Source organism: Gadus macrocephalus, chromosome 19, assembly GCF_031168955.1.
Source record: "Gadus macrocephalus chromosome 19, ASM3116895v1".
Lineage (NCBI taxonomy): Eukaryota > Metazoa > Chordata > Actinopteri > Gadiformes > Gadidae > Gadus > Gadus macrocephalus.
Genome location: NC_082400.1, coordinates 12,138,004 through 12,160,660, shown reverse-complemented (window position 1 = coordinate 12,160,660; position 22,657 = coordinate 12,138,004). Strand labels below are relative to the sequence as shown.

General features: G+C 48.6%; 1 protein-coding gene across 1 annotated transcript in view; it reads left to right on the top strand.

Annotated features, from left to right (window-relative positions):
* Nucleotides 1–22,657, top strand: part of LOC132447778 (membrane-associated guanylate kinase, WW and PDZ domain-containing protein 2-like) — a 120,704-nt gene that overhangs the window by 39,209 nt on the left and 58,838 nt on the right. The window contains 1 exon segment of the mRNA XM_060038736.1: nt 20,779–20,898. Coding sequence (XP_059894719.1) covers nt 20,779–20,898 — 120 coding nt within the window.

The window sequence follows — 22,657 nt, the reverse complement described above, 5'->3', positions numbered from 1 at the left end:
GCACCTCGTCTCATTTCCTCTTCCTGTTTAATCCTGGTCCATGCTAATATGCTAATAGGGCCTAGCGACCCCCCCCCCTCCCCCCATCGCAGCACATCAAAGCGCCGCTTGTTCTCTCCTTCCCTCACACTCCGTCACACTCCCTAATTCTCCCCTCGCCTGTTGACAGGAGGACTCTGTGTGTGTGGGATCGCACAAGTGTGCGTGCTGTGTGTGTCGCATGTGTGTGTGTTAATCCATCGTGTGTGTGCATGTGTGTGTCGTGTGTGTGTGTGATCGCACAAGCTTACTTGCTATGTGCGTATCGTGTGTGTTTGTGCAAATGTGAGTGCACATGTGCATGCACTCTTGGGGTATTATATGTTTTTGTGTGTGTGTGTGTGTGTGTGTGTGTGTGTGTGTGTGTGTGTGTGTGTGTGTGTGTGTGTGTGTGTGTGTGTGTGTGTGTGTGTGTGTGTGTGTGTGTGTGTGTGTGTGTGTGTGTGTGCTTTAAGGGGAGCGTCTCTCTCTTCATTTACATGCTCTGAGGGGAGGCTGTTGGAGTGTTCCGGATGCTTCGCGTCCAGCCCTCGTGCACACCCCTCACCTTGGCACCAGTGGCGTGCACGGCGGATGCTGCACACAGTTATGTGAAGAGCCAATCAGTCAACAATGCATGACACGCTCTGCTGCCTTCAATTTGGCTGAGAGAGATGTGTTTTTGTGTGTTTGTGTAGATGTCTTTGTGTTAGAGAGTGTGTGAGTAGTATGTGTGTCTGTTTTTGGGCGGCAATAGCTCAGGAGGTAGAGCAGGTTGACTGGTAACCGGGAGGTTGCTCGTTCAATCTCCATCTGCTCCTAGCTCGAGGTGTGTCGAGGTGACCCTGAGTAAGACGCCTCACCCTGACTACTCCCGACGAGCTGGCTGTCGCCTTGCGTGGTTGACTCTGCCGTCGTTGTGTCAATGGGTGAATGAATGGTTGTAAGTCGTTTTTGGATAAAGTGTGTGGTTGGAGTGTGTGTGCGTCTGCGTGCTCCCCCTGCTCTGCTGAAGAGGACCAGAGACCAGACCCCAGGTCAGCCAGCCCACCCCCTCCATCATGTGGGAGCTGGGGTTAAGAGGGTGTGTAGCAGCGCTGGGTCGCTAGGTAACAGCATCTACCCATTCCCACACCGGCACACCAATGTTCCGGTGTTGTCCGAAACTGGGTTAAATTATCCTCCTTGGCAAATAGATGATAATAATCGTCCAAATGTCAGGATTGCCCGGAGCGGTAATGGCAGCTCTGTTTGAAAGGCCAGGCAAATTCAGGTTGAGGTCAAACGCGAGCCCCGGAACACGGTGCAATGCATTATGGGAGAGGCGATGGTTACAGCGGCAAATTGGTTAATATGGGCGAACATCTAGGACCACCTCGGCACTTTCCCTTTTAGTCTGTTGTGGCTAATGGAATGTGTCTGTGTGTGTGTCTGCCTCCAACTCCATTTCGCTCTCGCTCTCTCTCTCTCTCTCGCTCTCCTCCCCTCTCTCTCTTTCTCTCCCCCTACCCTGACTCTCTCCCCCTCCCTCTGTCTCTCCTCCTTTCTATCTCTCTCGCCTCCCCCCCTCTCTCTATGCAGGTAGAGCCTCCTCTCCCCCCCTCTCTCTCTCTCTCCCTCTCTCCCCCTCTCCTCCTCTCTCCCCCGCCTCCCCCTCTCTCTGTATGCACACAGAGCCTCCTCTCCCCCTCTCTCTCTCCCTCTCTCCCCCTCTCCTCTCTCTCCCCCTGCCCTCCATCTCTCTGTATGCACACAGAGACGCCTTTCCCCCTCTGTCTCTCCCCCTCTCCTCAATCTCCCCCTCCCCTCAGTCTGTCTGTGTGCACACAGAGCCTCCTCTCCTCCTCTCGCTGGCTGTCAGGGCGTTGGAGACGCGAGTCACGACTGGAAGTGTTGTGTTCTCTTGTGATGCAGAGAAAATAGCCTTAAAACGCTCCCGCCATTTTCCCTGCTCTGCCTCCACACACATCCTGTAGCCCCAAGGACGGACACACACACACACACACACACAGTCCAAACATCATCACAGGTGTTTGTGTGTGTGTGTGCGCGCGTGTGTCTCATCAGTACGTTTCTCAGCGACACACTGATTGTGTGGCCTTGAAGTGGTCCAAAAATAATGAGTCCTCTCTTTCAAGCAGATGGGTGTCAGCCCCCATCGTTGGTGGCAGTGGATGAACAACACACACACACACACACACACACACACACACACACACACACACACACACACACACACACACACACACACACACACACACACGTATCCCGGTGCTCGGTTGAGCCGGAATCCACGTACAAGACTTGCTTGGCTGTGGGGTTTTAGCCATTTCAGGCATTTATTTAACATCAACGTAACAACAATCAAACCAAAGAAGGAGTCGCGGTCTCTAGGGCCTCCGTGGGCCTCTAGGCTCTCTCCTTGCCACGAGTCCTTCCTTCCTGCACCCGAGCCGTGCTGTGCTGTGCTGTGCCTCCTTTTAAAATGGCCCCCGTGCTTTCGGCCAGGTGTCCCCCAATCACCCTGATTGGGGTGCCGAAAGGGCTGCTCTCCCTCGCCGGCTGGTGGGTGGGGGTGGTACACCCCGTCCTCCACGGTACCCCGGGCCCGTCCAGGCCGAGGACCACGTGGCGGGATGCCACAACACACACACACACACACACACACACACACACACACACACACACACACACACACACACACACACACACACACACTGAAACACGCACACACACACTGAAACACACACACACACACACACTGAAACACGCACACACACACACACACACACACACACACACACACTGAAACACACACACAGACACACACACACACAAACACTGAAACACACACACAGACACACACATACACACACACACACACTGAAACACACACACACACACACACACACACACACACACACACACACACTGAAACACACACAGACACAGGATTGCAATAGTTTTAGCTGTGCTTGCTTCTGCGTTTATTTGATCACCGCTGGAGGTTAGACAGTAGAGACTGTTGACCAGGATTATCCATCTGGATATATACACTGTTCATGAGCCTACACAAACACACTCCCACACACACACACACACTCCCACACACACTCACACATACACATACATACACATAGACACACACATACACACAAGCATGCTCACTCACTCACTGATGTACACACACACAAACACACACACGCATACACATACACCACACATATACACACACACACATAGAGAGAGGGGTTTATCACAGTTGTGGAAAGGATTAAGCAGTAATGAAATTGGAAAGGCGGGAGGTGTGTGTGTGGGGAGGGGAGGGACTTTATTTTGTGGCAGGTTTTGAACAGATATGTCAGGCAGTGCTTTGAGAGGTAAAATATATATTCCTGTGTCTCTACCTCCCTCGCTCTCGCTCCCCTCACTCTCACCTGCTTCAAGGTTATTTCTGTTCTGCTCCTCGCCTGGCGGCTGTGAGCGGGGACTCCCCAGACCCAAGAGGCCCGTAACGAAGCCTGGGTGTGGATTAATGAGTCATAATGAGACAGGGGCCTTGATTACGCCTCAATTCCCCTCTGGGATGAGCGCGGAACGGCACTGTTTTGTTTTGCATGCGTAATGCGGAAATCTGCTTATTTTTACATGTAGGACGTTAGGTTGATGTTTTAGCCAAAGCTTCTCAAAATGCAGTGAGCGCTTCTATTCTAAGCGGCCGTCAAAGTCATAACCCCAGTAGTGTCAAACTCTACCAGTGGAGCTACACATGGAATCAAACCTCGAACCCTGGCACTGTTAATGCCTTGCGCTGCCAGTTGGGCTACACGGGGAATTGACCTCTAACCCAGGTGCCCTGAATGCCTTGCTCTACCAGTTGGGCTACTTAGGGAATTTAACCTCCAACACTGGTAGTTGTAATGTCTTGCTCTACCAGTTGGGCTACAGAGTCACTCCAGGTTTGAGAATCATTCTTCTCATTGTTCTTCGTTAAATGCTTGATTTTGCGCTGCAGTTGAATCACTGTCCTCTTTGGATGATTATTGTGTTTTTTGCAAATTGTTGGCTGAAATGCAAATTGTTGACTGAAATGATTGTGATTTCATGATTGAGATTATTAATAAAGGACTTGTTATTTCTTAACATATGTGCTCATCGCGTAGATAAGTGCGATGATTGATCAAATCTGCGAATATGTTGCAACGGGCTGTGAACCGGACCAAAACATTTCATTTTAATATTTTATAAACAAACATAGAGATTTGCTTTATTTCTTTTTATTAATTTCAAGATATGTAAAATATTCATATACATGCATCATGAATGTGCTCGGCCATAATACTATTGGGCAGCGCCTGCTCTACCCGCGACTACCACAGGGGGGTGCAAGAGTGCCGGTGCAGCGGCCCCAGACGTTTCTATTACGTGGCTTCAGCGTGGTTCAACTGGGTTAAATGGAAACCGTTTACTGACCGTTACAAAATAATAACCGGCTGGCTAACCCTTATTTTCGAAGTTAATTGACGGAAAATTCAAGTTTTTTCCATATTATTATTGTTTCCCTATTGTTTCCCTACTCCTAGGATTATTTGAAAATCCAGTCTGAATCCGACCGCCCGGGCGTGGCGGTAAACGGACATCTTGCCCACCTGGGATCGAGGTTATTCGCAAGCTCGCGCAGATTTCACGGGGATTGGTCAAAGACACGTAAATTGTTCCGATAGCCAAATTGCAAATCCCTTGAGGGACGAGTCGGGCCATGGACTGATTAGCTGGTATCATCTCTCTCTACCACTCTCCCTCTCTCTCTACCACCCTATCTCTCACTCTGTCTCCCTCTGTCTTTCTCACACTCTCTCTCCCTCTCACAATCTCTCTCCCTCTCTCTCTCTCCCACTTTCTTCCATATATATATCTTCTCTCTCTCCCTCTAACTCATTATCTCCTTCTCCTCCTGTCTGCCCAGGAGTCTTGAAGAAGTCACGTCTCCGTGATGGGCTCTGTATCCATCAGCTCTCCTGATCATTGAACCTTAAGATTCAGGAGAAGGTGAAGGAGAGGGGGGGGGAGGGGGTGAGGGAGAGGGGGAGGAGGGGGTGATGGGGAGACTGCATTATCTTCCACTCCAAGCGATCAGATCACCTTGTCTGTGTGTCCAGCAGACTACTCTACTGTCCCCTCCCTGTCATCTCATTCTCTCTCTCCACCACTCCTGTTCAGTCTCTTACTCTGCATCTCTGTCCCTCCACCATCATCCTGCTTTCTCCCTCCATCTCACTCCATCCATCCACCTTAAAGTCTCAAGCTTGGCTGGCAACATCCAACACTGTCCCAGTTGACCGTCACTTAGGATCTCTAACGTACCTCTTTGCCCCTCCCTTCCTCCCATGGAGAAGTGTTGTATTTCCTATAGTTGACCGGCAAAATGGATTCCCCCAAACAACCAGGGATGAGATGCCCTGATTGGTCAGAGTCTTGCCAGTCAACTGGACACAGATCATCACCAGGTGTATATCCATACTTAAATCTGACAGGCAGCTCTGCTATTTTTAACAAAGAACACTCAAATGATAGCTCCTAAATACGACGAAATAGTCCCACCTGTGCCACCTCCTCCACCTGCTCCACCTGCAGCACACCTATTAGCGGGCGTGGGTTTGATTCCCCCCGCTGTCGCTCAATTCTGCATGTCATTCTCCCTTTAAAGCCCTGGCTTTTGTAGCTCCTCTACTCCTTACCATGGAGGCACAGAAAGACCCACGGAAAACACATCCAAGATGCATCACTCTCTTCATTCTCACCACCGCTCAATTCCTCTTCCCAGAATTCCCCTTGGCTGCCCCCCCCCCCCCCTCCCACCTTTGCAGCCACTGGTGGACCCTGAGAGAAATAGCAGCAGTGGTGAACACACTGCACTGCGTGATAACAGAGTTCCTCTAGACCCTCTCTCTCCCTACCCGCATATTAAATGTGTTGCTATTGTTTAGACTCATCTGTTCCTTCCAGACCCACTGGCGCTGCACGCATGCATGTACACACACACACACACACACACACACACACACACACACACACACACACACACACACACACACACACACACACACACACACACACACACACACACACACACACTCTCACACACGCATGTCAACATTCAAATACACACACACACGCATCCACATTCACACACACAAACTCTCACCCAGGTGGGCATGTGTTCATTCTGCTTGGTGATGTCACTTCAGCAGGAATCATGTGTTCAGTCTACATGGTCACTTCACCTCTTTATCAGACGGCTTTGAATCCCCCATTCTGATTGGTCAATTACGCCATGCAGCCGTCTGTTATGCCTTCCGTTGCTGTGAACACTATTTCCATTTTTATTTGTAATGGTATTTTTTACATTGATTTTCAGATTTATTATCCCTCTGTAATAAGAGGGATAATGTTCCTGAATCACCCTAAGGGCGTTTATTCACTGTTAATAACAGTAATATAAATCACAGCTTGCATGTTTACACCTTGTTTTTACTCCCATCAGCCTCCCTGTCAATTGAGTATTGAAATAAAACAACAATTATAATGTAGAATAAATTCATGAAGTGAAAGATTTCATAATGCTGCAGAGCCCGCTGCTGCTGAGGAAGGTTACAGACACTAAACTTACCTTAGGAGCTACCGAAAAAGTCTCCTCAAATCATCATCAAACACGTGGAAATGTCTTGCAGAGTACGTTATTCTCTCTTAAGATATTTAACCATCTTTAATCATCTTCTTCCTCCCATAATCGTTCATCACAGACCAGGACATCAGAAGTCAGACTAAGTGGAAATGAATCCTTTGTGGTAACAATGTCCTGCTATTGCTCCCTCTAACAGGGAAAATGACAGCTTTGTCTAATGAATAGGTATGAGATGAGGATGGAACGCCCCTCAGTTTAATAATGTGGGAAAAATGGTTATGTGGAACGTTGTGATATTATTTTTTACAAAGGACATAATCTTCTCTCAATGTACATGTCTCGCACTTTCCTTCACCATTTTGCAGCCCATACCTGGCATCCTGAATCCACTTCCCCTGGGCTAGTCTTAACATTACCCCATAGGACTGAAGCATGACCAGAAGAGTTCACATTCTAATATTAACAAGGTCCAAACCAAACATTTATAATTTTAACAAAAGGGCAGTGGTGGGTACAAGAGACTCGATTCAAGGTGGAATGAAGTTGAGTCCAGTAGGCAGCCTCTCCCCTCCCCTCCTCCCTGCCTCTCCCCTCTCCCCTCTCCCCTCTCCCCTCCCAGAACACCACCCACCATGCCAGCTCCACCAACCACCTCTTTTGTTTGGCCTAATTGCCCTGTTTTCTGTCTGCTCCAGCCGACACGACACTGCAATTTCTAGTTTTGCCGAAGTCTAACAGTAATTGGAGTAAGGATTAGCCTCTAACAGAAATAAGGGGAGCCACTCTTTTTCTCAGATACGTTCTTCAGTTTTATTTGTTATGATCAAACATTACAGAAGACAAATTAAGTTCATTCCTCGATAAATAACAAAGTTAAGTTATGTTTTTTTAGAACTGTACTGAAAGAAGGGGAGGGGTTTCTCCCGATCTGTTGCACTGGACTGGGCTGGGTGGACCTGATGCTCACCTGATGTCCACCTGAGAGAGCTGGGTGATGCCCAGTGGTTGGTAGGCGATGCTAGGTGAAGCTGGTCGGTACTGGGTGATGCTGGGTGATGCTGGGTGGTGCTGGGTTATGCTGGGTGTTGCTGGGTGATGCTGGGTGTTGCTGGGTGATTTTGGCAGACTGGATGGTCTGTGTCTGACTCTGACAAGACTGAAATTCTGAAATAAAGTCAATAAGATGTAGAAAAATACAAATATGTGACACTGATTAGTATACATATACGACGTACGTTTAATTTGGAATGCTGTAATTTTAGGACTCTGTGGTCAATGGGAAAATCTGATAACCATTGCTTACCACTGATATTAATCTGGATCATCTAGTTCAGAAATGGAAGGATGAAATATCCTTATAATTGTTATCTTTGGGACTTATTGATTGCTAATTATTTATTCAACAGAATTAGTGAATGATAGGGTTAGGTTAGGGGTATTCATGCCTCAACATGGATCGCCCCTATGTTCTGAATAGTGGTCTTTCCCTAGTTTGGTCTCTGGATGAGTTAACAGGCTGGGCAGACCTCAGTTTTTTGACCAACTGTGTTTCGGTACCTTTATTTAGCCGAGATATTCTTGTTTTGCTATGTTCTTTGTTAATCCCTGAGGCCTCTGTAAATATTGGTCCTCTTGCAAGTAGAATCTAAAGCGCTCTTTGCAGCTTCATTCTGCCATGAATCAGCGGTTATTTCAGTAGAATTTTGAAGCTTCTTCCTGAACACAGGGAATCACCTTCCCCATCAGTGTTGCCAGATTGGGAGGGAAATCTGGCCCAAACTGGCAACAATCCCCCACATATTATATAAACGTGCACTCATGCAGACACACGTGTGTACACACTCACAATACCACACGCACTTTCAGAAAACCATGAACACACATACACATACACGCACTCAAGCCCTACTTGGCATGTAAATGGAACATGCAAACACGCCGCAAACAAATTGCTCATGAATACCATGAACCTCCAAAGTTATCTGGCACGATTAAAACTCAGGCATGGACTGATGGAACTCGAACACACACACACACACACACACACACACACACACACACACACACACACACACACACACTCCTGACACACTTACAACTGAGACATGAACTGATTGAACTTGGGCTGAATTGCAGACACACACACACACACACACACACACACACACGTGACACACACACGTGACACACACACGTGACACACACACATACACACTTGTGACACACTTACAACTGACACATGAACTGATTGAACTTGGACTGAAACGCAAAGACAAATACTCAAACACACACACACAAATACACACATGTGACACACTTACAACTGAGGCGTGACCAGATTGAACTTGAAAACACACACACACACACACACACACACACACACACACACACACACACACACACACACACACACGTGACATACTTACAACTGAGACAGGAACGGTTTGAACTTGGACACAAACAGCAACACTTATGCAGACTTACACGCACACACAGATCGGCACACACTGATCACTCCTCCCTGCATGTTCACCTGAGTTTCCGTGCCGATGTTTACAGCTACACACAGACAGCACAGAGATGATTAGCGGTAACCGGGGGTGACAGATTAATGCTCTGACTCATCTTGCAGGGGGAAGACGACAAAGTTACAAAGTCAGGCATAAAGCAAGTGATAAAAGCATCACTTTGAGAGCAAATGACAGCAGCACACACACATACGCACACACCTATACACTTGTCATCGACACAGACACGCACACAAACGGCTACAAACTTCTGACTGAAATCCTCCCAGATGCATGCAAGGCCACTCATTCACTCATAAACACCTCCTCACCCACTGGGGTCTTGTCATGGAATGGGGGATAGGTTCAGCGTGGTCATGTGATGAGGACGCCCCCAACCCCCCCCCCCCCCCCGATCACGTTTCCATGACATGCAACACAATGACCACAAAACACGATGGAAAAATTAAAATATGTAATCTATTTTCTACTTCCTTTTTACTTTTTATTATTTTCCTCTCTCGTTATCGTTCTTGTCGTGTCCCTCCCTGCCTTAAAGTATCTGTGATGAAAGCGATGAAATGGAAAAATTGAAGAGATCATTTTGTTTGAAAACAAATAGGGATATAAATGTCAGTACCTGAGTGGCCTCACCTCTGTCTCTCTCTCCCTCTCCATTGTTCTCTCTCTCTCTCTCTCTCTCTCTCTCTCTCTCTCTCTCTCTCTCTCTCTCTCTCTCTCTCCCCCTCCATCTTTCACCTCCAGTATGGCGATGGCATAAGCAACACATCTCCCGCCCGTTTTATTTTTAGAAGTCCTTATTGATTTATCTGCTCACCGTGCTGTCGACATGACTGACATCCCCGCCACACTCAGATCACACCTGTCACCCCCACCACCCTCGCAACACACCCGTGTGACACATCCTCACCCCGTCTCCGCCTTCCTTCTGGCTCCGCCCCTTCCGATCTAATGAGGCTCCACCGTTTAGTTCTGTGTGTCCCCCCCGCCCCCCCCCACACACACATTTCACTCCAAAGTGATGACATCAGTTTTTGATGATTGATTGTTTTCAATGCACAGAGAAACATTGAGTGACTCCCCGGGCGGTACAGCGTTGAGCTGAGGTCATGCGGAGGAGGGGCCATGGGGGGTCAGCCTCTCTGTACCCAAACGGCGTCTCAGTGCGCTGTGGCGGGTCCCTCGCCCGCTCTAACTCCAGACCTCCTCGCACGGCGGGGCCCTGTTATCGGTTCTTTAACGCCTCCCTCTCCTCTGATGTTCTTCCGTTTTCTCAGGGCTTTACGAGCCATTCTAAGCGTCCGAGGACGGAGGTGGTGTCATTAAAAACCATTTAAAAACGGGCCCATTCAGAATCCCTGCTTGACTCTGAATGGTGATAAAGAGCTCTTTATATAAACGGTGCGTGTGGGGGGGGGGGGGGGGGCTTGGCAGAATTTTTCCTAAAGTTGTAAAAAAGTCTCTGGTGGTGATTCAACATGGCTGCACAGTGGGGACTTCTAAAGCAGAGTACTAAGACTATATACAGAATGTGTACATCGCAGTACGTTATCTGTGCGTGGGTGGAACAGAGGGAAGGAGGAATGTGTTCTGCCATTTATTTTATGTTTTCTTGTGCGTTTGGGGGTTTCTGTGAATTTTCTACGGGGGAGAGGATTTTTTATCGACTTCTCCGGGCCGGGTCTGCCCCTCTCCCTCGCTGCCTCTCTGTCTCTGTATCGCTCTTTCTCTCTCTGTCTCTCTGCTATCACCTAACTGCTATCACCTCGCTGCTATCACCTAGCTGCTATCCCCTAGCCTGTATCACTTGGCTGCCATCACCTAGCCTGTGTCCCCTGGCTGCTATCACCTAGCCTGTATCACCTAGCCTGTATCACCTGGCTGCTATCACCTGGATGCTATCACCTAGCTGCTATCACCTGGATGCTATCACCTAGCTGCTATCACCTAGCCTGTATCACCTGGCTGCTATCACATCACCTGTATCTCCTGGCTGACGGACCCGGCAGAAGATGGCCGCCGGGTCCGTCAGGTTGAAGGGAGCCGCGTCCGTCTGTCTGGTGGCCAAATGTTAGCCGCGGGCTAGCGGCGCTAGATAGAATGGAACAAAGAGCGGCGCCTTCTTGACAGATTGTTTCTCTGGACGGTGTTGGGGTCCGGCACGGGGGGGAGTTTAGGCTGACACAGCAGCTCATTCACACAGTCGCGCGTCTATACACATAAACACACACAGCCAAACACACACACAGAGACACACACACACACACACACACACACACACACACACACACACACACACACACACACACACACACACACACACACACACACACACACACACACACACACACACACACACACACACACACACACACACACACACACACACAAACGAAGAGACACACATAAACACAGAGACACACATATATATACACACGTGACACACACATTTATACACACACACACACACACACACACACACACACACACACACACACACACACACACACACACACACACACACACACACACACACACACACACACAGGTCTGAACCTCAGCCCTAGGGCCACATCTCCAAATGGATGACATCAGCTTCTTCTTAATCCCCCCCCACACAAACACACCCACAACCCAAGCTCACCTCATATCCCCCCTCGCTGTCTCTCTCTCTCTGTCTCTATCTCTGTGTCTCTCTCTCTCTGTCTCTCACACTCTCACTCTCTCTCCCCCTATCTCGCGCGTCCCCTGCACATTCAGACTCTCCACAACTGTGTGTGTGTGCGTGCGTGTGTGTTTGTCTCTGTGTGTGTGTCTCTGTCTATCTGCGTGTGCGCTCCTGTGTGTGGGGGGCCGCCGCTGCCACAGGCGGCATCAGAGAGCTGTGAGATCAGAGCGTTAAACACCAGTTGAGGCAGACGACCATCTGTGGGTTTTTTCCTCTTTTATATTTCATGTCGCTTTGCGTTTTTCCCTCCGTCTGTGTCTCTGTGGTGTGCTCCGTCAGCGACTCCGTCAGGCCGCTCCACGAGGCGTCTCCGTGGCGACGGGGTGGCTGTGTCTGATTGTGTCTGATGGTGTCTTGGCGGTGGTGTCTGGTGGTGTCTTGGCGGTGGTGTTTGGTGGTGACTTGGCGGTGGTGTCTGAGGGTGTCGTGGTGGTCGTGGCGGTGGTGTCTGATGGTGTCTGAGGATGTCTGAGGATGTCTGAGGATGTCTGAGGATGTCTGATGGTGTCTGATGGTGTCTGAGGGTGTCTGAGGGTGTCTGAGGGTGTCTGAGGTGTATTGATGTGTTTCTGGCGTCGTCAGGAATTTGATTTCAAACGCGGTTTTCTTGAACCAGAGCAGGACCAGCGGCGATGTGCAGCGGTGGCAGGGGGAGAGGGGGGAGGAGGGGGGAGAGAAATGGGGGAAAGTGAGATCAGATGAAAGGAGCCTTCCCCCCCCCCACCCAGAACGTGCTCTGATTGTGTCTGATGGAGAACAGAACCCAAATCTCCAAGTGGAAGGATCGTTTCTACTCTTTATTTGCTCTATAATAAACTTGCTTGTCTTCACAATTCAACACTTTTTCCCCCTGTGCTGCTGCCATCAATATTCTGACATTTGAGGGCCTTTTTTCTGGCGGTGATAGTTTCTACTAGTTTGTACTTTGTGACGGTCGCAGTGCAGGAAGATGTTGGAAAGTATTCCTTCCTCCGTGACTAACGTCAGGTGCCGAATCGATTCGGAGGGGAATCCGTTTAACTGGTAGCTGCTGGCCGCTATGTTACTGTCAGCCACTTAGCCTCCTCGTTGGTTGGCTTCCAGCTGTGTTGATTACCGGTCTGATCCGGTCAAGCCCAATGCGGGGCCGGAACCTGGACGAGAAGGAACCAGAAGAAACCACTTTGGTTCTGAGTCTTAAAGTCTTCTTCTGGCTCCAGATTCTGAGCCTCCGCCCCCACGCTAATCCTAATAGCTAATTTTTCCTTTTCTCCGCTCTGTCTCTTTATGTCAATTATTGTTCTTTTGAATCCGAAAATGCAAGCTTAAAAAGTGGTCAGCTCGCTGGGGTGTTTCGATTGGACAGCTCTCTCTAGGATTGACAGGTGGTTGCTATCGCCAACTTCAGCTCCACCCAAGTCCCATATTGCCCATGTTTGGATTTCCTTCCTCCTGTGACTTGCAAAATGGACGTCAAACTGACCTCGAGCTTCTGAAAGCCTTTTCTACATCTATTGCAGTCACAGACATTGTATTCATGTGTTTCACCGGTTTAAACTACCCTTTAGTGAGTACAATAAATGTTTAATGCCTGTACTTAAAATTTTGTTGCAGCCAATAGCCTTCTGCTACACATGCTCTCGTCGGCTAACATCTGCTAACTGTACATATTGCTCACTGCTGCGGAACTAGCATTGTTTTAAATTGGCTGTTAGAGCTTTGGGTCACAGCTTTGATTTGTGGTGGTTTTGTCTTAGCCAGAACTCGTGGAATAAGTCACAACACCTTAAAGGAGGAATAATCCGTTGTTATCTCAGTGTTATGCCTTTAGTGGTTCACAAGGTGTCATTGTGGGTTCATAAGCAACATTTTTTATCATTTGTTCCCTTAAAGCACCCAGGCTAACCCTCGCAGGATATGTTTTGTTATCGAACATCTCCTCTTGGATGTTGTTCTCTGCTCGAGATGAGCAGAGGAAACCTTGCCTGCCGAGGTCGCTAGACAACAACCAACAAACAATGAACCGTTCTCTGAAGAGCCGTAGCAAAAAGGCAAAGTTGTTTGATGTAACCTTGAAGCTTGTTCGGTTTCCACATCTTGCTGCTGCTGTCGTGCGTGTTCACTGAACTGTGTTTCGTCTCAGTTGAATCCCTGTGAACTGGGGAATTTTTTGTGTGGCTCTATATTCTCTTCGTCGTCGTCGTCCCCCCCCCCCCATGGATGGATGGGGTCTGTAATTAGCCATTAAGCCCTCTGTCAACCGGAGTGTGTTGTTAGGCGGGCCGCCAGGACGTGGCCGGGTGATGGGTGGTGTAATTAGAGACGCAGCCCACTGCCACCGCGGTGATGGGGCCGTCGCCCCCACCCAGCCGCCGTCCACCAGATGGGAGGTAATGGTGTTTGGCTGTGAGGTGGGAGAAGGTTGGAGGAAGGAAGTCATCAGCGAGCCACTTTAAATGTTTGTTTCTTCTACTTTGGACTCCCCGGTATGGATTTAAATTGTCTAAAGGACAGAATTACTTACTGATGCCTGCTAAGCATTCACTGGGAGAGCAGAACTCGGTGTTCCTGCGGTTGAACAAAAGGAGGCAGCGAGAGGTTGAGGAGGAGGGTTTTGCAATCATTTTGTGGCTGTTTGTTTTTGGATTTTTCCCTGTTGGAAGTGAAGTGCTTTTTAATGGTGATTCTCTCAATGCAGTCCCCCCTTTTTGATATCTCCTTATGATAATGTGACATGCATCAGCCAGCTATATGCAGACTGTCTCTATCCCCCTGGATTTGGTGGGCTTTTGTGTGTGTGTGTGTGTGTGTGTTTGGCTGGTGTGAGTTGTTGTGTGCGTGGGTGTGTGTTGTTGAATGTGTGTGTGTGTGTGTGTGTGTGGGTGTGGGTGTGGGTGCGCGGCTGTGTCGTTATGGGGGATCTCAGGCGGCCATCTTGGCTCTGAACTGATGTGCCCTCATTGTGTTCTCCATAAGCTCCGCCTCCGCTGATTAAAGCGTTCTGAGAGGACATGTTCAATAAGTGCTCAGCCTGCATGTGTTCAGCGTGACTGCGGCTCATGGTTTATAAAGAGTAGTGAAGGCAGCTTTTAGTTGTTTTACTGTCGGTGATGTTGTGTAATTGAGTGTTGTGTAGTGTGTGTGATGTTGTCTTGTTTCACATAGTTTATTATAGTGTCATGCCGTCTTTGGGGAATTTTGTTGTGGTGTATTTTAGTGTAGAATAGTTCAGTTAGTGTATTGTAGTGTAACGTGTAGTAGTGTTGTGTAGTATAGTGTATATCATGTAATGTGTAGTAGTGTTGTGTAGTATAGTGTATATCATGTATTGTGTAGTAGTGTAGTATAGTATATTGTAGTGTATTTAGTATAATGTATTGTGTGGTAGTATAGTGTATTTCATTATATTGTAGTGTACGCTGTAGTAGTGTGTTTCAGTATATTGCAGTGTAATGTGTAGAAGTGTAGTATATTATAGTGTATTTTTCTGAACTGTAGTGTAGTGTGTAGTACGATAGTGCGCTGTACTGTATTTCAGTGCACTGCATTAGAATGTAGTGTGTCATCTGTTGTTTTGTGCAGTGTCCTGCGTTGCTATGTTGTGTTGTGGCGTTGTGGTGCATAGTTCGATGGTGTAGTGTCTGTCTGTGTGTCGTATAGTGCACTGTAGAATGAATGTGAGGTAATTCCGTTGTGTACAATATTGTGTGTGTGCGTGTTTGCGGTGTAGTGTGATGCAATGTAGATCTAGTCCAGTGCACTGTTGTTGATTGAGCTGCTCATGGGCACAGCGGTAGTTGCGAGGTGTTAATCCCTCCGTCTATCCAGCGCTCGCGGGCCGGGCCTGCCTCTTCCTAATTGACTAACAGCTAGCTTAGCGCCGGCACAAAGCACCGTGCTGACGCAGCCCAGGCGCTCGCACCCGGTGGGATTAGCAGGTGAAAGGGAGGATCCCCCCCCCCCCCCCCCCCCCTCTCAGCCCGCGGGCCCCTCTGGTAAAGCCGGCCTCTAAAAACAACACAGTGTGGGCGGTTATCGTCACTATCAGCCAGCTAGTGGCCAGACGAGGCCAGGGCTAACCGCTAGCTGCTGTCTTTGATGGTTAATAGATACAAAAATGCTTTCTCGCTTTGGCTCTCTCTGTCTCTCTCTGGCTCTCTGGCTCTTGTTCTCGCTGGCTCTTGTTCTCGCTGGCTCTCTCTCTCTCTCTCTCTCTCTCTCTCTCTCTCTCTCTCTCTCTCTCTCTCTCTCTCTCTCTCTCTCTCTCTCTCTCTCTCTCTCTCTCTCTCTCTCTCTCTCTCTCTCTCTCTCCACACTCGCACACGGAGACAAAGACACACACAGACTCATATCTGACAAGATCACACATTCTCTCAACCTTATCTCTCACACACACACACACACACACGCATACACACAGGAATAAACAAGGTTGAAAACACGAGCCTATAAATAAACCTCACCTTAAGTCCAAAACATACCGGAGGCATTAGCATAGCGCTGTCTCCCCCCTGCTGTTTCTCTATCATATTAGCATCGGCTGGGTCTGCCCCATGGAGCTCCAGGCCGGGTCAGAGAGGGGGTTCTGGAACACAGATTGTAAAATAGACTGTAGATTGTTCTCTCCCCTTAATGTACTCTTCTGTAATGAAGATGGTTCCGTCCACAGCCTCACAAAGCTGTGATTTCAGCTGCAAAAACCAAGTCACTATACGGTTTAAAGACGGAATACATTAGAAAGCAGAGATCATGGAGATAGAGTGCGGTTTAAAAATAGGCCACGGTAATGAACAGTGTGGGGCGCACACAGAAAAGTGTGACACACAGTAAAGCATTCGCCTCAAAAAGGGGGTAATCTGAGATTTGTAAATATTTAAACCTATCCGCATTCAGTCAGAGTCAGGGATGCCTTTGCGTCCTCAAACATAAATCCAAGTGCACTATGGCCAAGGAATAGATTAGCTCTGGGCCAACCTGGGGACTTCTCTTAAAGCAGACACACAGTGCACTTGACTACATTCAAATGTATTCTGCTTCTATTTCCGCTGGTGGGGGGGGTGAGGGCCCTGGGAGATTGGTTTTGTTTTATAGCGCCGCCGCGGAGCAGTGAGGTGACAGAGTGACTGAATGTCTTGACACTCAAGGACCTCAGAGAGACCTGGCACATTTGCTTTCAGCGTTTCATTCTCACCCTCTCTACTCCTCTCTGAGACGCTCTCTTTTTGTTCTTGTCTTTGTTTCAGACGCCTCTTTCCCTCGGCTTAGATATAAGCACACAGCCAGACTTTTAAGTCTTGTTTAACCGAATTACATCTTTATTTAATTACAGAATCAGCCTGGGAATATTCATAAAAACATAACAAACGAGTCTCAAATATCTTGACGGATAAAAAATGCATGGACTGGATTCAAAGCTTTGCTGTGACGTAATGGCAGTTAGATATTGAGTCACTTATTGAGCTTTTACCTTGATGTGGCAGAATGCTAATTATTATATATCGGTTACAACATGTTTAAAACACATAAAGTGGTCACAGAATCTTAACACACAGCTTTAACATTGTGTTTTTTTTCATAAGAACGCAAGTATTTTGTAGTTTGTTGAAACGGAATGCTAACATTTTATTTTACTAAATTTGTTGCAGGATTATTGTTGTGAATACAACAAGGATTCATCCTAGTGAGAAGCTAGCAAATGTGCCTCAAGGCTAATGCTCCAAACCAGTTAAATACAGTGTTTTTCTGGTTATTTAGTTGAGTTCCGATCCCTCTATTCTCGCTCGGTTCATTCGGCTCTCATTAGGGTAAAAATTGAATATTTCCTCTTGAAACTCACTCTGCCTGGAAATTGTCACAGGTTACGGTTAGCGAATGCATGCTGTATTTATCCATAATTTGGTGTGAAGATTAGAAAAGCAAGAATTTAGGGAAGGCCCAACAGCCTGGGCCTCTGATATATTACGGGATAGTTTGTCCCTATGTCTAACTGTGCCTCTCCATCGATCTGTCTCTGTTTCTTTCCCTCGCCTCCTTTTCATTTTCCTCCCTCCTGCTCCCTCCGCTCTCCGTCTCGGTTCTCCACCAAGCAGCCCCGTGATGGATAGGATGTCACCGTAGAAAACAGCTCATTTAGGGGGCTGTATCCGTCTTCCCCTGACCACAGATCAGTCCCAGACCATGAGAACGGGCCCATGAGGATGACCTACATAAAAGTGGGCTCCGGCCGGGGCTCACGCTATGTCGCCCAGCATGCGGTCATCAGAGCTTCATGACATGCAAATGTAACGCAGTGTTACGCAAGTGTAGCCGAGCGCACCCCCCCCCCCCCCCCCCCCCCCCCTCCGGTGCTCCTCAGATAGGTTATATTGTTATTCATAGAGCTGTTTATTCCATGGGATACCGACCCACGTAAACAGGGGGTGACATGGTCTTCCTCTGGAGAAGAGTCCTGTCGCACAGAACCTCAATGTGCTCATTGTGGTGGGTACGCACGTACGCACGTATACACATGCACGTACGTATGCACACACACACACACGCACGGACGCACGTACACAGGCTCAGGAGTCCACACCTGTTGGCCGTGTCAGAAGATTAACATATGTAATTTGGAAGTGTTCCCCTAAAAGGATTCATTACTGTGGGACGGAGACCCTAATGCTGTTAATTTCACACACACGGTTCAGATTTAATGGCTCCGACCAGAAAAGAAAAGTATTTATAGCGTCCACTGCTGTGGGCCGCGGTGTGGGGAAATGGAGATGGATACCTTTAGACTGCATCGTGAATGATACTGCGGGCTAGACAAAGCTCTAAACGAGTTGTTTGAATTGAAAGTGTCTCCGCTATAATCACATATGTTTGTCTTCACTAGTAATATTGTGTTATGTTTACGCTGTGTGCAGAATCCTCGCTGTCGGTGTCACGGATGAAAACCTCCATGATGAGTTTCACTCGTTCTCTTCGAGCTCACAGTAACACACCAAGGGAGCCGTGGCAGAACTCAACACAAACGTGATGGACTCATTCACTCATTCACTATATGTTCACTGGTTCACGCTGGGGGGCGGTGAAGGTGTGATCCATGATCTCGCCAGGTCAGACCACGCGGGGGGTGTTCACTTCACACCTGTCCAGGTGTCCCCAGCTGGTCAGACCAGCTGGGGACACGGCTCGGTAGCCAATCAAAAAGGAGCCAGCTGTCACATGGTAAAGGACATGCAACTCTAGAAGTAGACCCGTCTCAGAGGTGTAGTAGTGAGCCAAACAGGTGGAGCTTGTCAAGTTATGGGTCTGGAGGCCTGCTCATACTTCTAGTTACTTTCTAAATAAATAATAATTGATAATTAATGATAATTGTCAACCCTGTATTTTTCCACTGGGCTACATGTTGAACTTGAGTACAGATTAACATAAATGATATCCTGTTGTCTGCATCCTATTTCCTGGCAACTACTTTCTGATTTAATCAAAGTAACAGGCTGAGAATAAATTAAACAATGAAATTGTTTTTCCCAACATAGCTCAGACCAGAATAAACAGAGTATTCATTACCATAAACGGAGCGTTCTTCTTCCTGAGGTATCTAAGGGTCGACCAGAAGATCGTTCTTCAACAGAGAGAGTCCTTCTCTAATCTTTGGAAACCATCGTGCATCTATCCATCTATAAGTGGCAGTGCTCATTAGCGATTGCCCAATCAGCACGCTGCCCCCCAGCCTGCTGATTGGACATAACTGCTCTGGCAAAAAACAATAACTTGAAGAACTGAGCTTAATTGAACGGATAACAAAGGTACCGATATTTTGCCACAAATCAATGCCCTGAATCAATCAGTGAACAACAAGCTAACAACAGCGCGAGGCTTGAACCCCTTCAGCACCCCCGGGGGGGGGGGGGGTCGGTCCTCCATGTCAACACACACAGCGCCAGAGCCACTCACCTCTGGAGCCGCTAACGGGCTGATTAGCGCTCTTCAGGAGGACGAGGAGTCCAGGCGTGCGGCTTTGTCGTCACCACTCACCAACACACAGAGCCGCGGGGGGGGGGGGGCTTTGCGTGCTGCTGTCCGAGCTGTCCGAGCTCCATGCCTGGGGCGGCCTCACTACCAGCACGCAAATACCATGTTAGGACACGCTTTGTTTCCTAAACACGGAACTTTATTACCTTCTACGGCTGGGAGTTTAGCCCAGAGAACCTTTTAGCCTGATGCATCAGTGGGTGCATAATTATGATTGCTCGGAGACCAGACGCAGCCGCCAAGGCAAGCAGGCTACAGTTTGAGATGCGTGTGCACTGACTACGTGTGGGCGTGTGTCTGCTATAGCATGCGTTCGCTGCTCTTACCATGTGTGCGATGGCTAGTATGTGTCATACCTAGCATCTGCTGTGTGTACCTAGCGTGCTTTGGTTCCTTGCATGTGAGTGTTGCGTGGTGTGTGTGCTTTAACTAGCCCGTGGGCTAGGCCTAGCGTCGAGTACCCCCCTCGAGGGTGTTGTCCTTCAAAGAACTTTAAACCCTTCAGAGAGCGGTGGACGGATGGAAGCTAGAGCCCACCGGTAATGTGAATGCCAACTCAATGGACATGAAAGCGAACAGGTGCCAGCTGCTGTTCTCCTGAGTAATTCAGCCTCATCCTCTGACCGGTCATTTAGTGACGAGACCAGCCAGGTGAGAGCGCTTTTCCCGGGAATCGTACCCTATGAAGCACGGGGAGGATAAAGGCCGGGCTGCGGTTCCCTTCTCTGATTCTGTAAGAGGAACTCAGTGCTGTCAGCGGTCCACGAGGCGATGCCAGGTCCCATCAGCTCTAATGCTCTCCTCTTCTCTCCGATCTCCAGGTACAACCCGGCAGCCGAGGGAGGGAGAGGTGCCCGGGGTGGACTACGACTTCATCACCATTGAGCGCTTTCTGGAGCTGGAGGAGAGCGGGGCGCTGTTAGAGAGCGGGACGTATGAAGGTACGGGGGCTGTTCCATTACACGCTTCAGTGGGTCCGTATCGCTTTGTGTTCCCTTATTGGGTTGGAGAACTGCACACCGCACCGGGCGGGGAGCATTGGAACCACTCCAGACACGTTAAAGTGAGTTTGGACATTATTGGGCGATATTGTCCCCACCTCAGCCTCCAGCTTTTCATCAACACAATGTGTTTAGCTGATCAGTGATCTGCTTTTAAAAAGCCAAGATATCTCCTACGACGTGATGAGGAAAAAGTAGGAACACGCGTGCGCACACACGCATACATACACACACACACACAGACACACACACAGACGCACACACACACACAGACTCAACAGTGTGTGTGCATCACCGACCACTCTGCTTCTCTCACACTACATCTGTCACATCTGTGATCCGCCCCCCCTGATTCCCTCCCTGGGGTCCTTTGGGGTCTTCCCTCCAGCAGCAGGTAGTTCCACCCCTTGCGCTCCTACATGAGTCTGTCTCTGGCCCTGCGCTCATGCAGAACCAGACACCGTCGACGGGAGAGAAAAACCTCTAATTTGCAGCTGGCCATTTTACCGGTCCTGATCTGGGAGCGAAGTGGGAGGTTCTTCCAGGAATTCTCTGCTCGCAGAACCCATTCGGTGGCATCGGAGACAACGTGACCGCCTCTCTGAGGGCTGAAGTTCCATCATCCACAGTTTTATGTATTTTTATAATTTAATGGTTGATTACACTGGAGAGAATGGGAGTTTAGAACTTAGGGAGAGAGGCGATATGGGAGACTCCTTTTACCCAGATATCCTGAACCTTGTCAATCATGGGTCAACAAATGCTTGATGGATGCTTTTAATTACGGAGAAATGGAGCATGAACCGTAGTTTTCATGTAGTACAGCTCTACCCTGGAAAAGTTGGAGCCCCCTCTAATCATGCTGTGATTGTGGGATGGAGTTTAGGGTTGCATTTTAAGTTGAGTAAGTTTTCCAAGTTATTCTCTGAATGTGGTTTCAGTGCAACTGCACCTCAAAGACTTAGGCAGCGTTCCTGTTCCTTCCACTCCCAGCCGGGGGGACTCTGCAATTTCTTAAAGGACAGTATCCAGTATTCATTCAGCCCTTTCTATTAATTAACGAAAATTGTTCTTGCATAATAAGTGGTCTGTGTGTCATGTTTTCAGCGTATTTCAGTTTAACCTCTGATCTTGTTGGTTTAGTTGAAGTGCCCTTCTGTTCCTGCGGTTATCTGGAGTCTCACGGTGTCTCCTCTAGACTTCTTACCTTCCCTTATGCCTCCTGTGTCTCTGAAACGGTGGCTGACACTGAATAAACTCAACCTACCTGATCCCCGGTTTGATGGGCTGCTTGGGATCCCCGGAGCACGGAGCAGACATTTTAACACTCCCCCACCAGACCAGGGACACCAGCCCAAGTTTCCTTCTGACTGGTTTTTATCTCCGAGCCACGCCACAGCGGTCGGTTGTTCCCAGCGGCTACTGAGGGTTTGTCACGCGATCTGACACCTAGCCCGTTCCAATAACCCCCATAGAAATCTGCTGCTTCTCTCCGCTCAAGTTGTATTTTATTTATAAAAGTAGAAGAATGGGATCAGCTGCTGATATGCTCCGATCAAACCACCTCCTTCTCGTTCTTTCTTTGCAAATGTCACCGAGGCCCACGACAGAAGTCCCGTCTGGTCGTCTCCTGCAGGGAGCCTCAACATCACAGTGGTTTATCTGTCTGGAACTGGTTCTCCTAGTCTGCTGGTGTGCA